Raw genomic sequence first — 13,967 nt, forward strand, 5'->3', positions numbered from 1 at the left:
TGCGAGCCCACATAAATCACATCAGAACTGGGTCATCAGGGACAGAGGCCATGGGGACCCTCACGTCACTGCTTCCCAGAGTCCTCCCTGCCCAGCACGAAGATTCTGCTTTCTTGCTAGAATTCAAAATTCTCCCATTTTGGTTGCTTCACGTTGACATGTCAGGGTGGTGATGGAAAATGTTCAATTCCCAAGTGGGGAAAATATTGCAGTAGGATTATTTGGAGATTTTTACATGACCTAATAATTTAATTTGGAAAGGCTGGATCAGGCCAGGACCTCCAAACAGCAAACACTTACCTTGTCCTCCATGTTGTGATTCAGACACCCCTGTGGCACACACCACGCTCACACTCAGTTCAGTCCCTCAGGGGTCTGTACTGGGACCAGTTCTATTTAATATTTTTATAGACGACATGGATGAGGGCATCAAGTCCTTCATTAGTAAATTTGCAAACGACACTAAGGTGGGAGTTTGTGTTGATCTGTTGGACAGAAGGAGGGCTCTGCAGAGAGACTTAGATCGGTTGGATGGATGGGCAGAGTCCAACAGCATGGGGTTGTTCAGCCTGAAGAAGAGGAGGCTCAGAGGTGACCTCGTTGCTCTCCACAGCTCCCTGAAGGGAGGTGCAGACAGGTGGGGTCGGTCTCTTCCACCAGGCAGCACTGACAGAACAAGAGGACACAGCCTCAAGCTGCGTCAGGGAAGGTACAGGTTGGATATTAGGAAAAATTTTTCACCGAAAGAATAATAAAGTACTGGAATTGTCTTCCCAGGGAGGTGGTGGAATCACCACCTCTGGATGTGTTAAAAAAAGACTGGACATGGCACTTGGTGCTGTAGTCTAGTTGAGGTGTTAGGGCATAGACTAAAGACTGGATGATCTTAGAGGTCACTTCCAACCTCGTTATTCTGTGATTCTGTGTGATTGGCAACCTCAGTGAACTTAAATTCACGTTGCCATTAAGTCAGTAAAATTTCCTTCTTAACCCCTTGAGTATTTCCATTGTTAGTAACTTCTAATAAATTAATATTGCAATTTGATGTTTTCATTTGTTTCCTAGGTAGATGTGACCTTTTGGATAGGGAGTTTTGTTGTTAGGTATCATGCTGTTCCAGTGCTCCCAGCAGGTTGCAAATCTCCTCACTCCAGGAGGAGCTCACCTGCCTTCTGTGTAAGATCAGTTCTCCATTCACCTCAGGAAAAACTGCTTCTGTTGGATACTGCATGGAATTAGATGGGAAAAGGAAAATGTAATTTCCTGTTGGGTAACTTACAGCAAAGCCACTTAAAATACTCTTTTGGGACAGTAGGTTTTCATGGATAAATGGCCATCACCCTTCAAGGGACATTCCTTGGGCTCCAGAGAAGAGCTGCCCTAAGGCTGCTTATTTCCATGTGCCATTTACAACTCTGTCTGTGGAGTGGAACAGCTGAGTCTTTCAAGCACAAAGAGCATTGACTAATAAATGTTATTTGAGCATATTATGGGGTTTTCTAAGTTTTCAGATGTCCTGCATTGATCACATGTGGTGATGGGGGGCTGCAACACAGTGATTACGCAGCAGAAATGAAGATAATGATGTTCTAAGATTAATTATGCTCAGCACTTGTCTTTCTGGTAAAAGCAGCCTCAGACAGAAACTTGCCAAGTTGTCAAAAAAACTTCAATAGTAAAACTGAAGGCTTTACAATTGATATAACAGATATTTTTTTCACAGAAGTATCTCTTTCACAATATCCCATTGACTTTTTCATCCAGCCTTTCTCATGAAAGTTGGAAAAACAAGCAGAGGTTTTTGAAATATTGTGGTTAGCTTTTAAATGCTACTGACTTTTATTTTTAGCATTTTTTTCTGATAGAAGGCACCTTACTGATAAGATGTTCAAATTAGCTCTAGGATGTGGGTATTTAGAGCCTGTTGACTCAGGGGACTTAAGCCTGAAGCTCAGGTTTTTAAAAGGCATCAAATCCCCATTTGACTCAGTTTATAAAGCCTGCTGGATTCAGGGTAAATTCAGTATCTAAAATCAGTATATAAATAAGTTCATAAAATAACCATATAAAAGTTGTAGTAGAAATTAATTGCAGTAATTAAGTATTAGCCCAAGGTTAATTAACTCCCACACTGTAGTAATGAAACTATTTTGCATAATCATGAAGTGATTCAGACCAGATGACTGGCTAAATACATATATTTATGTAAATACAGATATTTACATTATTTTAATAAATCACTGCTCCTATTCAAAGTTTAGCCTGACATAAATGGGAGACTTGAGGGCACACTCAAGTCACCTAAAATACTGCTGCAAAGAAGAGGAAAATAAACTCTTTTCCATGCTTGTAAATAATCAAAAATCAGAAAGGTTATTTAGGCATAAGGGGGATTTAAATTACAAACTAGAGAAAGCAATTACTGTGGTAAAAATAGCACTGGAGTGAGTTCCTTGTACAATCTTCTCCACTGGCTGTTTTGAAGATCAGTTTGGGCAACCAGATTGAACTCAAGGATTGTTTTCTCTGAGTTGCTTTGGTTTGTAAAGAGGACTTTTTGTAAAGGACTTTGGAAAGCTCTCTTCCAGCTCTGTTTTCTGTTATTTTTCTACACATACATCAATTCTGTAAAACACTGCTGAAGTCTCTGGTCAGTAACATGCCCAGAGCCACTTCAGTGGCAAAGGAAATGATCCCAGACTCCAAGCTTGCTTTACTAGCAGTAAGTAAGCAAAGTGTCACTCATAGATACGGCCTGAGAATAGGAGCTGAAGGAGTTCATGCCATGAGCCAACATCCAGAAGTGGCACTGAAGTGGGGAATAAGGGACACACATGTTTTCCATAGAAAACAAGCAGATGTGGTGACAGCAGCCTGACCTGGACACTGCTGCAGCACTTGTGCAGCCTCACTGCCACCACTGCAAACTGGGAGCTCTGGGAGCCAAATCCCCGTGGAGATTGGGCAGCTGGCTCCAAGGGTCTGATGGCTGACGGAGCTGGAGATGAAGGAAGAGCTTCCATGGATCCATACCTGCTGAGAGAATCTGTTTTCAAGGTCAGCACAATTCTTTGTTCATCTGGACTGGAGATTCCAGATGTTTGGGACTCATTTGGTAACCGAATAGTTAAAGGAAATCGCATCTACTCCAGCTGGATCTTCTCTACATAAATGACCCGTTTGGCTTGATCTGGTATTGGATTGTTTACGTAACTTCAGTAATTAACCACTATCAGCCTCATTAATGAAACATAAACCACCTCTTCTGCTCATTTATAAAGCATTTGTCAAACAAAACTCAAACAAAGGGCAGAATCTCAGCAAAGTAACAGCCCTCCAAGAGCTACTGAGCCCTGACTGGAAGGCACAGCAGTCACTTTGTTGTTGTTTTTCAGTAGAACTGAAGCAGAAGTGATGGCATTGCCTATTGCTCTTGGCTAACTCTCCTCAAGCCATCTGAGATCTGTCACATGAGGGCAAGGATGCCTGGACAACTATTTTGGCCACTTCAGTACAAAATACTGATGTTCCAGCTCATTACTGTAAATCATTAAATGATGAAAGCAAGAGTCAAATACTAAATGACTAAAGCCCTCAGACAACTAATTGCTAATTACAGTAATTGTTGTTCTATGTGAGTTAAAGGTTACATTAAAACAATGATTATTTCATTACAGGATTAAATCTTTCCTGTTGGTAAACTGTTCTGAGCAATATTACAGAAAGCTGAGTATTAACAATACAGATCATGTATCAAAGTTATCTAACCTAATCTTTACCTATTTTTGTGTCAGAGAAATAAAATGGTTCAGAGGCATAAAATACACTGGCAGACACATCCATACCAAAAGTTTTGTGATCCAAGACCTTGGATTTCCTTTCCAATATGTTGAGGAACTCATGAAAAAAACAGAAGTTTTCTGTTCCCCCTCTCTTCTATTATTTATAGATCTTCCAAATGTTCAGGAATGCTGACACTGTTGGGATTGTTCTTCATGGGTGTGCAAGAACCTCAGTCCTGGGAGAGAAGCAGCACAAAGCCTTGTGAGTACTGATTTTGCCTGATGGTGTTACCTTGCACAGTGAACAGCTCCCATTTAGCCCTGCAGAGAAGTGTTCTTTAGAGTGAGATAATAGAAATACTCTTTGTTTTGCATTAAATGCATCAGACAAATACTCATTATCAAACTGGACGAGAAATAACTCAGAAGATGCAATTTCTTGTTAAATTTTTAAATGCTTTTGTGGGATTAAATGATGAAATAGCAGACCAGAGAGGAAGAACAATTTTAATCTTTTTAAGACTGATTTTTTCTTAATCATGAAGTTGTTGGATAGTTTCACCTTGCATCTTCTTACAGGCTTGTAAGGCCAGTCTTGAAGAACTAAGCATTATGTCAAGTTTCAGTTCAAGAGCCAGACTGCCTTAAACTCACCTGAAAGTCTCAGGATGGCCCACAAAATGTTACTGTTTCTCCTGTTTATTCTCTTAAACTTAATCTGCGGTGCCTGAAGGCAGAGTAGGTACAATAAACCCATCCATTCAACCTTCACAAAGTTCCTGGGTACCCTAACACCTCCCCCTTTCAGTTCCCTCTGCCAAATCTGTTTCCCCTTGGCTGGAAGACCAAGATTTGTTAATAAAATGCTCCAGCGAGGCACAAAGTGGAAGAAAGCAAAGCTATCAATTAAGTTTGATTACAATCCCAAGAGTTGGTAGTTCATAGAGAATACTCATAACCACAGGCACTGCAGTACTTTATATGTACAGCAAAGGGAAGCCAAGACCTCATTTCCATAAAGCAGATCTTGACACTGTGTTAAGCATTACAAAATAATTATTCTGGAATGCCTTGCTCAGCATTTTATCAGCAGTGGTCTTGCTGCTGAGAGACTGAACTAACTGGATGTATCCATTTATCAATGATAATGTTTTTCCTTTTTTCCAGCCTGGATTCCATCTTGAGGACATTTGTTTTAACAGTAGAAAGAATATTAGACTCATAAGTGTGAGTGCTGTGGTGCAGTGGGTGACTCCTCAAGATTTATCAAAGCAAGCTAATTAGGATGAACAATAAGACTGAGTTCCTTGGTAATAACTTTTGTCACAGGACAACTCTGCATTATGCCACGTTAATCTACCTTGAAGTATGGGCTGGGAAGTGCAAGAGGAGGATTCCTTTGGGCTCCTGGCCTGTAAGTCTCTGTGCTACACTTTTGTTGAAGGCAATACCAGTGAAACTGTGACAGTAGCTGAGAGCTGTCTTAACACTACCACTTAATTTTAAAAGCAAGCAGTCAGAAAGTGTTGGGGTGTGTGGTGTGAGAGGGGGCTGGTTTGCTTTTTAAACAGCTGTAGCTGCTGAAATAGTTAGGTTTTGAAGGAAGAACTTCTAATGGAAATGAGAATTGTCACATTCCATTTTTAAAAAGCTTGTGCCCAGCTGCATCACCATGGGAGACTTGTGCTTTCAGACACTTAGCCACAATGTTTTTACCTGTGCTGACCACACTTACAATTAATATAATTTTACTGAAAACCCAAGAAGTATCCTAGAGATTTGTCGTTTATTCTTTTCTCTACTTCCAATATCTAGATGTCACTCCATCTGTCACAGATGTTGCCATTTGATACTGATCTGTTCATAGAATCCCAGAATGGTTTGGATGTGAAGGGACCTTAAATCCCATCCTGTTCCACCCCTGCCATGGCAGGGACACCTTCCACTCTCCCAGGTTGCTCCAAGCCCTGTCCAGCCTGGCCTTGGACACTTCCAGGGATCCAGGGGCAGCCACAGCTGCTCTGGGCACCCTGTGCCAGGGCCTGCCCACCCTCACAGGGAAGGATTCCTTCCAGATATATATAATTTGAATTTCCACTCTTTCAGCCTGAACCCATTTCCCCTTGTCGTGTCCCTCCAGTTCCTGATGAGGGGTCCCTCTCCAGCTTCCCTGTAGCCCCTTCATACCCTGGAAATAGCTGTGGGGTCTCCACACAACCTCCTCTTCTCCAGGCTGAACAGCCTCAGCTCTCTCAGCCTGTATCCATAGGGGTGGTACTCCTGAGCCCTGAGCAATTTTGTCCACTTTATGTCCATCTAGATTTCTTTTCTTTGTGATTTTCCTACTGTTAGCAAGAGCCTCCTCAGCTGTACTCAGAACTGTTATGTATTTATCCCACCACAGAAATACTATTTCTGATTTTCCAAAGATGGCCTGGGAGCAGTTTGGGCTGTGCAGCAGCATTGTTGTTCTGAGTGTCCCAGTACTCTGCTATCCAGCCTTCACTTCTCCTGCTACAACAAGCCCATGCTCTGTTTGACAAAATACAGCCATGTGGTTAAGAGTTATTAAAAGCATTAAAACATTAACCTCTTGTAACCCCATTTTTCACTTTGTACACACACATAAGTGTTTAATCGAATTGAAGTTAAACACTAAAAAGTTGGAGAGGCCAAATTTATACATTCTATTTAGTTTACACAGAATTGCTGTGATAAGCCAAAGGAATTACAAGGCACCCCTACTCAGAAATGCTCATTTGTTGATTTGTTTAAGTTCTGTTGCTACACACTCGAAGTTTTGGTGACAAGCATTCCCAGCATTTAAACCAAGGAGCTTTGTCCTACCGGGATCCTCTGCGTGTCCTGGCGCCACAGGAACTCACTCTGCTGTCCCTTGGAGCTGGACAAATGATTCTGTGTCCAGATCTGCTGGAGAGGGGCTGAGCTCCAGCCCTGAGTGGAGCACAGGCTCAGTGCAGTGTGACAGTGGTGTCGTAGATTCTCATCTCCCTCATCCTGGAATTTTATTGCCACAGAGGAAATAAACTGATCCTGAAATGACAGTCTGGTACAGCAGTGCTGCCCTCACCTACCCCTGCTTGTCCCTAGGGCCACGATGGCACCTCTGGTGCCAGGGGGAAGTGAGTTAAATCAGAATTATAAACACAGGAGCAGAACAGGCAGCTCAGACACATCCAGGTGCAGCTCCTGCAGGGATGAAATGATCCTTCACTCTGCCCAGACCGTGGGTTCCTTCAGCTGATTTCGTACGGATGTGAACTGGAATTCCCAGGGCCACATCTCTAAATGGCTCATTGAGTCCCTGAATTAAGTGGAACCTCAGGGACTGCAAGTTTGGTTTCACAGAAATCCCTGTGTTGGATAAAGTGAAAAAGGAAAAGATGGCTCTGGCACACAGAGCTGTGTCAGGCCTGCTCTGTGAGCCTGCCCAGAGGCTCTCTGGAAATGGGAGCTCTGGGAGAGGCTTTGGAGGCAGGCATGGAGCTGGGAATGGGAGCAGAGGGAGGCAGCAGCAGGTGCTGCACTGCACACGAGGGGTCAGGTGAGCATGTGAGAGTGCGACAGGGGAAACCAGCACTGGCTATGGCTCAGGGATGATGTGTCCGTTTTGGGACAGGATGATCTTTACCCAACTTGTTCCATAGCCAGGATGGTCCACACAGCAAGATTTGTCAGTTTTCCAAGTGTTCATGACTTGCCTATTAGGAAAAAGGAATTCTGATAAACTGTCCTAACTTTCTGGTATTCTCTAATAAGATGAAAAATAGGGAAGGACCAGAAGGTGAAATATGCTATAACCATGGTCTGGGCTTTTATTTCCAAACTAGCGGAAGGATTACATTTCCCAAATTTGCAGAATAGCTCTCATACTTTACTAATTAATCTGATTCTGATGAAATATTCCAACTGCAGCTGCTTAGCCTGTTCTCTTTTGCATTGTGTGCATGTTTTGAGATTGTTGCTTTTATAAAATTATCTCATTCAGCACTTCTGCACCAGGCTTGATTATCTCTGGGATCATAAAGAACCTTCATCTGATAAAGCATCCTGGAGTTTTCTCATGTGTCTGTGTGAATAGGGATATAAATTCGAAAGATTATTCAAATCGAAGGCAGTCCTGCTAAAATATTATTGTTGAAAAACATTGTTAACGAAGTGAGTGCTATTGAACAAAACTTTGTGGCACAAAGCCTCAAGGACACCCCGGATCGCCAACAGTAGCTTCAGTTAGCAAATAAGAATCAAAGCAGCGACTCAGCATTGCACAGCTTGTTATTTTGAGTGGCGGATGTTTACTGTTGGAAGGGACAAACAGCAGGATCAGATAAGATGGGAGCCCCGCAGATCCCAGCCGGGATTGATCGCGCTGGGAGGGAGCAGCCGCACAGATAAGCGGGACCCGGGGTCAGGGCCGCCGGCCCTCCGCAAACAGCCTGTGTCGAGCAGCGGCCTCTCGGAGCCGGCCTTGTCCCGGGCTCCCCCGACCGCGCTGGGGCCGGGCCGCCGCGGCCGCGCCCGGGGCTCTCGGGGCGCGGGGGCTCGAACACGCGGGACCGCGGCGTGGGCGGCTCGTGGGAGGGGGGCACATCCACCTGGGGCAAGCGGCTTTGGGGCGCGGTGTGCGGGGGAGCGCGCTGTCCCCTCGCCCCAGAACGCCCCCGAACCACCCCAAAATCAGCCAAAGCTCCGGGGCTCCGAGCGGCCCCGGCAACGGCGGGGGCAGCCCTGGCCCCGCCCCCGGCATTTGGCCCCGCCCCAAACCGGTCCGCCGTTGCTGTGACCCCGCCCCTCCCGCTCTGGCCCCGCCCCCCGGCCCGGCCGTGGCGCTCTGGCGCCGCCAGGCGAGCTCCGGGCGGATCGGCGGGCTCGCGCCGGCCCGCGCCTGCGCACTGGCGGCGCCGTGGCCGCGGGCGGAAGCGGCGTCCCGGCCCCGCGGGTTCGCGTCCGCCCGCGCCCGGCGGCGGGGCCGGAGCGGCGCCGAGAGGAGCTGAGGGGCCGCGAGGGACATGGGCCCGCCGCGGCCGTGAGCAGCGCCGCCCGCCATGAGCTGCACCATCGATAAGATCCTGACGGACGCGCGGACGCTGCTGGAGCGGCTGAAGGAGCACGACACGGCGGCCGAGTCGCTCATCGACCAGTCGGCCGTGCTGCACCGGCGCGTGGCCGCCATGCGGGAGGCGGGCGCGGGCTGCGCCGAGCAGGTGAGCGCGGCCCGGGCGACCCCCGCGCCTCGGCAGGGCCCGGGCGGGGCGGCCGGACCGACCCCCGCGTCTCGGTAGGCCCGAGGCGGCCGGACCGACCCCCCGTGTCTCCTCGGCAGGGCCCGGGCCCCGCGGCGGAGCGACCCGACCCGTCCCGGCTGCGGCCGCACGTGGTGCTGGCGCAGGAGAACACGCAGATCCGCGACCTGCAGCAGGAGAACCGCGGTGAGCGGGGCCGGGGGCGGGTCCTGGCGGGCGAGGTGCAGAGGGGCCTCGGGGGATGCGGGGCGCTGTGCGGGGCCGTCCCGGCGGGGATCCCCGCCCGGTGGTCCCGGCGAGAGCGTCTTGCGAGGAGAGCAGAGGCGCTGATGCCCCGGTGGGTCGCGGGTCAGGGAGTCTCCTCGGCCGAGGGGATGCGGGCCGCGCCACCGCAGTGCCAGCGGCGGGGCAGCGCCGGTCCCGCCCGCAGCTGGTACCCAGCGAGCGCCTCGGGGCTCCTGCTGCGGCTGCCGGCCGTGGCCCTGACGTGCTGTGTTCTGCAGAGCTGTGGGTCTCACTGGAGGAGCACCAGGATGCCCTAGAACTCATCATGAGCAAGTACAGGAAGCAGATGTTACAGCTGCTGGAAGGGAGAAAACGCGAAGAGGCAGAACCAGTCTTGAAAGTCCATCAGGCTAATTCTGGGGTAAGGTGGGATGGGGACAGGAGAGTGCCCAAGACCTCTGTCCCCTGCTCGCTGTCATGCAATCTTTGTTTCCATTCCTGCAGTGTCTGTGCTCCAAAATACATTTTTCTCCAAATCTCGACTCTCTTTGCTGGTATTTTACCCTCTGCTCCTTTCAGAGCACACAGGTTGTAAGAGCTGTCCCAGAGGACACTGAGAGGCACAACCCCTTCACAGCCCAGCTGGAGGCTTTTTCTTTCACTTAAGCTTAATGTGCCTGATCCTCTGTAGTAAAATCAAAGTTGTCCAAGTTGTTATAATACCTATTCAGTAGCTGTAACAAAGGGGAAAAAACCTCCTAAACTCTGTGAGCTGTATATGTTTAGTTCTTAAGAGATTTCACTCCCTGGTGTTTTTAAATCCAGATACTCTGTGTAGTGGCCTAAAGTGTCCTTTTGTGCACATTGGGCTCAGTGACTTCAGAACTCTCAGATGTGGCTGCTGATAACTGCTGCCTGTTTCATATTTAGGTATCTAGTAACAATAGAATAATGTTAAATTTCCCTTTAAGACTTAGGATTTGGTGTTTAGGCATTTTTTTAAATGCATTTTTATCTGATTAGAGAACAGCAGGTTGGTTCAACCCAGTGACATCTCATAGCCTGTAGTTTTTTAATTGGAACTGGAGCCAGCCTAACTCTTCCCATGTGTTTCTGTGCACTGATACGTGGCAATTCACTGGTTCTCTTTTCTGAGTTGCTTAACACATCTGAAGGTGTAGCTGCATTTGGTTTCCAGTGCCTCCCTGAGTGCACGAATTGCTGTTTATCAAGGTTTTACATTTGAACAAAACTTGACAATGCAAAGCTGAAAGGGCTCTGAAGGAACCCTTGAAGGGATAGCCCTTGACTGTCTCAATGTCTAGACAAAGTCTTCTGTACTTCAGGTGAAGTCCTTGAGTTTTTTCCTCCCCACCATTTGGAGAACAGTAACAAACTGCTAATGTCTTTAAAAGAACTATGTTCTTAGTATAACCACCTTCCTGTTTAGAAAAAATAATCTTTCTTCCCAGAAGTCTCTCGTGTTCTCCAGCTGTCTTCTAGCTGCTCTAATTTGTTTACATACTTTCTGAATAATGGAGTTCAAAACGGAATTCTCTGCTCTGTGAAAAATTGATCTTCCAGAGGCAGTAGAAAAACTATGGGCACTTAAAGAAACTCCACCCTGTCACCTGTCACGTTATGTGATGTATTGCTCTTCAAACAGGAACTGTTGCTTCATACTGGAATTTGTCAGTGTTTGTTCCATGTGCATTTCTGAGCTTCAGCAAGATGCATTTTTCAGAGGATTATTGCTGTATCTAGACAAATTCTGTAAAATCTGCCTCAGGAGGCTCTGATCTTACTTGCTTTACTTTTGTTGCATGATGTCCTTCTGAGGTGAAGTTGTTTACTCCACACTTGAAATCATCTTTGCATTTATTTTTGGTGTCTTAATAAAATCAGTCAGGCTTTTCTAATAAAGCTAAATAAAATTTGCTGCCTGCTAATCATGTTTACATGAACCTGAATGCTGTCTCACACCTTGGCACACTTGAAATTATTTCCCCTTTAAGTCAGGGTGCCTTATCTGTGTCTCTCTTCACTGTTCTCACTGATAAAGGACTGCTGATAAAGGACAATAAGGTACAAGTTCTTATCCTTAAGTATACAAAGCAGAAAGGCTTGCAAGTACTTTGGAGAAAGTGATTAAAATTCAAAACAGAAGAGAATCCAAAATCAGGAAAATTGAAGTAAGTGATTTAGAAGGGATAAATTATAAATTATAAATTGCTTTTGCCTGAACTTACTGAATGTATTCATTTTATGTCTTTCAGGAAATTGAAAGTCAAATAGACAGAATATGTGAGATGGGAGAGGTGATGAGGAAAGCTGTTCAAGTGGATGATGAGCAGTTCTTTAAAGTTCAGGAGAAACTGGCACAGTTGGAGGTAAGAACAGAGCCAGTTACTGAAGATAAATTGAGCTTTGGGGGATTCCAGACTTTTTCTGTATTTTCTATGTTTCTGTCAAGGACTTACAACACTAAAAATTTAGGGATGGGGTCAGGAAATGCAGAACATGATTGTTTATTTTCAAGTTCTTAATGTTTGTATTATTTTTATATCTATATATAAACAAACAAAGTCTGAAGAAGATAAACTTTAAATTATGTGGTTCCAGTGTGCCAGCACTGTACTAATGCTGGCATTACAAACTGTAATGTACAAACTTTATGTATCTGTGAAGGAGTGGGACTGTTTAAAGATCAGCATCTTTTAACTATGAATTGGCACCTTTCTGTGATACTCCTTTAGTTGTGAATTAGCTCATTTCTATTTCAGCAAAAATGTTGATTTTGCAGCTTGAAAACAAAGAGCTGCGTGAGCTGCTGTTGATCAGCAAGGAGTCCTTCGAGGTGGGGAGAGAAGATCTGCCAGACTGAAGCCTAGGCCACACAAACCTCATCTCCAAGCCTTCAGGGACTGTTATGAAACCACCTGACAAGGATTTGTTGTTTCAGGTGTTTCCTTGTATATTTTGTTTTATCTTTAAAGTTGTGGGCTGTTCTCCCTGCATTTTTCTGAAGTGTTGATGGCAAAAGCTTGCACCCTGCTCTGTCTTAGTACCTGCAGCACTCGGATGCTTAACTCTGAAGTATTTGATGTGTCCTCCCTTGTGATGGCTCCTTTCCTCTCCCTTTGTTATTTTTTATGAGCTTTAGTTAATAATTCCAGCTTTGCAGATGGCTCTTAAATCCGCCTTGTCCGTAGCTAGAGAACATAATGCAGGTTGTGATTATTGTGCTTGATAGAAAGAACAGGAGATGATTGAGAAACCACAGTGTGAGAGGCAGGGATGTGGTTTGCTCTGGCTGCACAGGGCAGCTGGGCTCTGCAGGGTGAGTGACCCTCAGTGTCTGCCTGGCCTGACTTTGTCACCTGGCCTGACTTTGTCACCTGGCCACTGCTGAGAGCAGCTGAGAGAACAGCAGATGCCAGCAGAGCACTTGAAGGAGTCACTCCTACTCAGAGCAAACTTTACCTTGTTTTAGGGGTGAAGAGTGGGGTTAACAACTTCCTGACACACACTTTTTTGAAGGATTACTCTTTTTTGACAGGTAGATCTGTCCCAGTGTTCCCAGTTATCAGCCAGCCCTGCTCTGTTGGTGTGCTCAGGGCCTGCCAGAGCACAGCACCTGCAGATCAAAGCTCTTTGGCCTCCCACAAATTTGGGTTCGGGCAGAGGGAGCTCAGGTCTGCCTCAAAACCAAACCAAACCTGCCTCATACACAGAATTTTAATGTCACATCACAGGTGAGTCTGGTGTTCCATAGTTACTGCAGGTCCTGTACTGAGTGGAATTAGAGGTGCAGTGTTGTAGGAGTTTCTCGGTACTGTGGTATTTTTAAAGACACTTTTATATAAAAGATTTCTGTCCTACCTGTGATCAAAGAATAATCTTCTAAGAACGGTAAACATCTCATTTCCAGTATTCACTTAAATTTTTAATGCCACTTTTTCCCAAGTGAGACTTTTGATAGATGCAGAAGGTGACTCGTTCCTGTGCTTACTGAGAGACAGTGAATGCTGGAGACATTGTGAACATTTGGAATACCCAGCAAGACTGGTAGATGTAAGGGATTTCTGTACAGGAGTGCTCTTGTATACAATCGTTTTCTATTAGAAATTGTTCAGGAGGGAATAAAAAACCCAATGGGAAATACTTTCTCAAGTGTTTTGTGAGTCCTGGGGGAATTCCATGTATTCTGCATATTGCCGAGCCTTTTGCACCTGAGTGAAATACTGCAATGACCAAAATGTTGAATTTTCTCTTTTTTAAATTAATATCATCCGGAATTACTGTGACGCATTTTCATCTTCCCTCTCTCAGTGTGGAGTAACATCCCTCCAATTTGGTCCTTGCTGTGCAGACAGAAAAAAACCAGAAACTAAACAGTTGCTTTGATTGAGTTTATTGTTATTAAGTAGCAGGCAAAAATAGGCAAGGGAAGTTCAAATACGTTCAAAGAATATCCTGAGTTGGAAGGGACCCACAAGGATGGAGTCCACCCCCTGTCCACCCCAAATCCCACCCTGTGCATCCCTGGAGCGCTGTCCCAACGCTCCTGCAGCTCTGGCAGCCTCGGGGCTGTGCCCATTCCCTGGGGAGCCTGGGCAGTGCCAGCACCCTCTGGGGGAAGAACCTTTCCCAAAATCCAGCCTAAACACCCCTGGCACAGCTCCATGTTCCATTT

General features: G+C 46.0%; 1 protein-coding gene across 1 annotated transcript; it reads left to right on the forward strand.

The window, feature by feature from the left end:
- Nucleotides 1-8,715: 8,715 nt before the first annotated feature.
- On the forward strand, nt 8,716-13,435 carry SIKE1 (suppressor of IKBKE 1). Its single transcript, XM_053998234.1, has 5 exons — nt 8,716-9,007; nt 9,127-9,232; nt 9,550-9,692; nt 11,548-11,661; nt 12,075-13,435. Exons 1-5 carry the CDS (start codon nt 8,849-8,851, stop codon nt 12,153-12,155), a joined length of 603 nt encoding a protein of 200 aa, XP_053854209.1. The 5' UTR covers nt 8,716-8,848; the 3' UTR covers nt 12,156-13,435.
- The last annotated feature ends 532 nt before the right edge of the window (nt 13,436-13,967 follow it).

Source organism: Vidua macroura, chromosome 24, assembly GCF_024509145.1.
Source record: "Vidua macroura isolate BioBank_ID:100142 chromosome 24, ASM2450914v1, whole genome shotgun sequence".
NCBI classification, from domain to species: domain Eukaryota; kingdom Metazoa; phylum Chordata; class Aves; order Passeriformes; family Viduidae; genus Vidua; species Vidua macroura.

What these genes read in the sequence shown, in the direction of transcription:
- SIKE1 (XM_053998234.1), top strand. Translation starts at nt 8,849, where the DNA reads ATGAGCTGCACCATCGATAAGATCCTGACGGACGCGCGGACGCTGCTG. An exon ending in CCTGCAGCAGGAGAACCGCG is followed by an intron (nt 9,233 to 9,549) that starts GTGAGCGGGGCC and finishes TGTGTTCTGCAG; the next exon opens with AGCTGTGGGTCTCACTGGAG. An exon ending in TCCATCAGGCTAATTCTGGG is followed by an intron (nt 9,693 to 11,547) that starts GTAAGGTGGGAT and finishes TATGTCTTTCAG; the next exon opens with GAAATTGAAAGTCAAATAGA.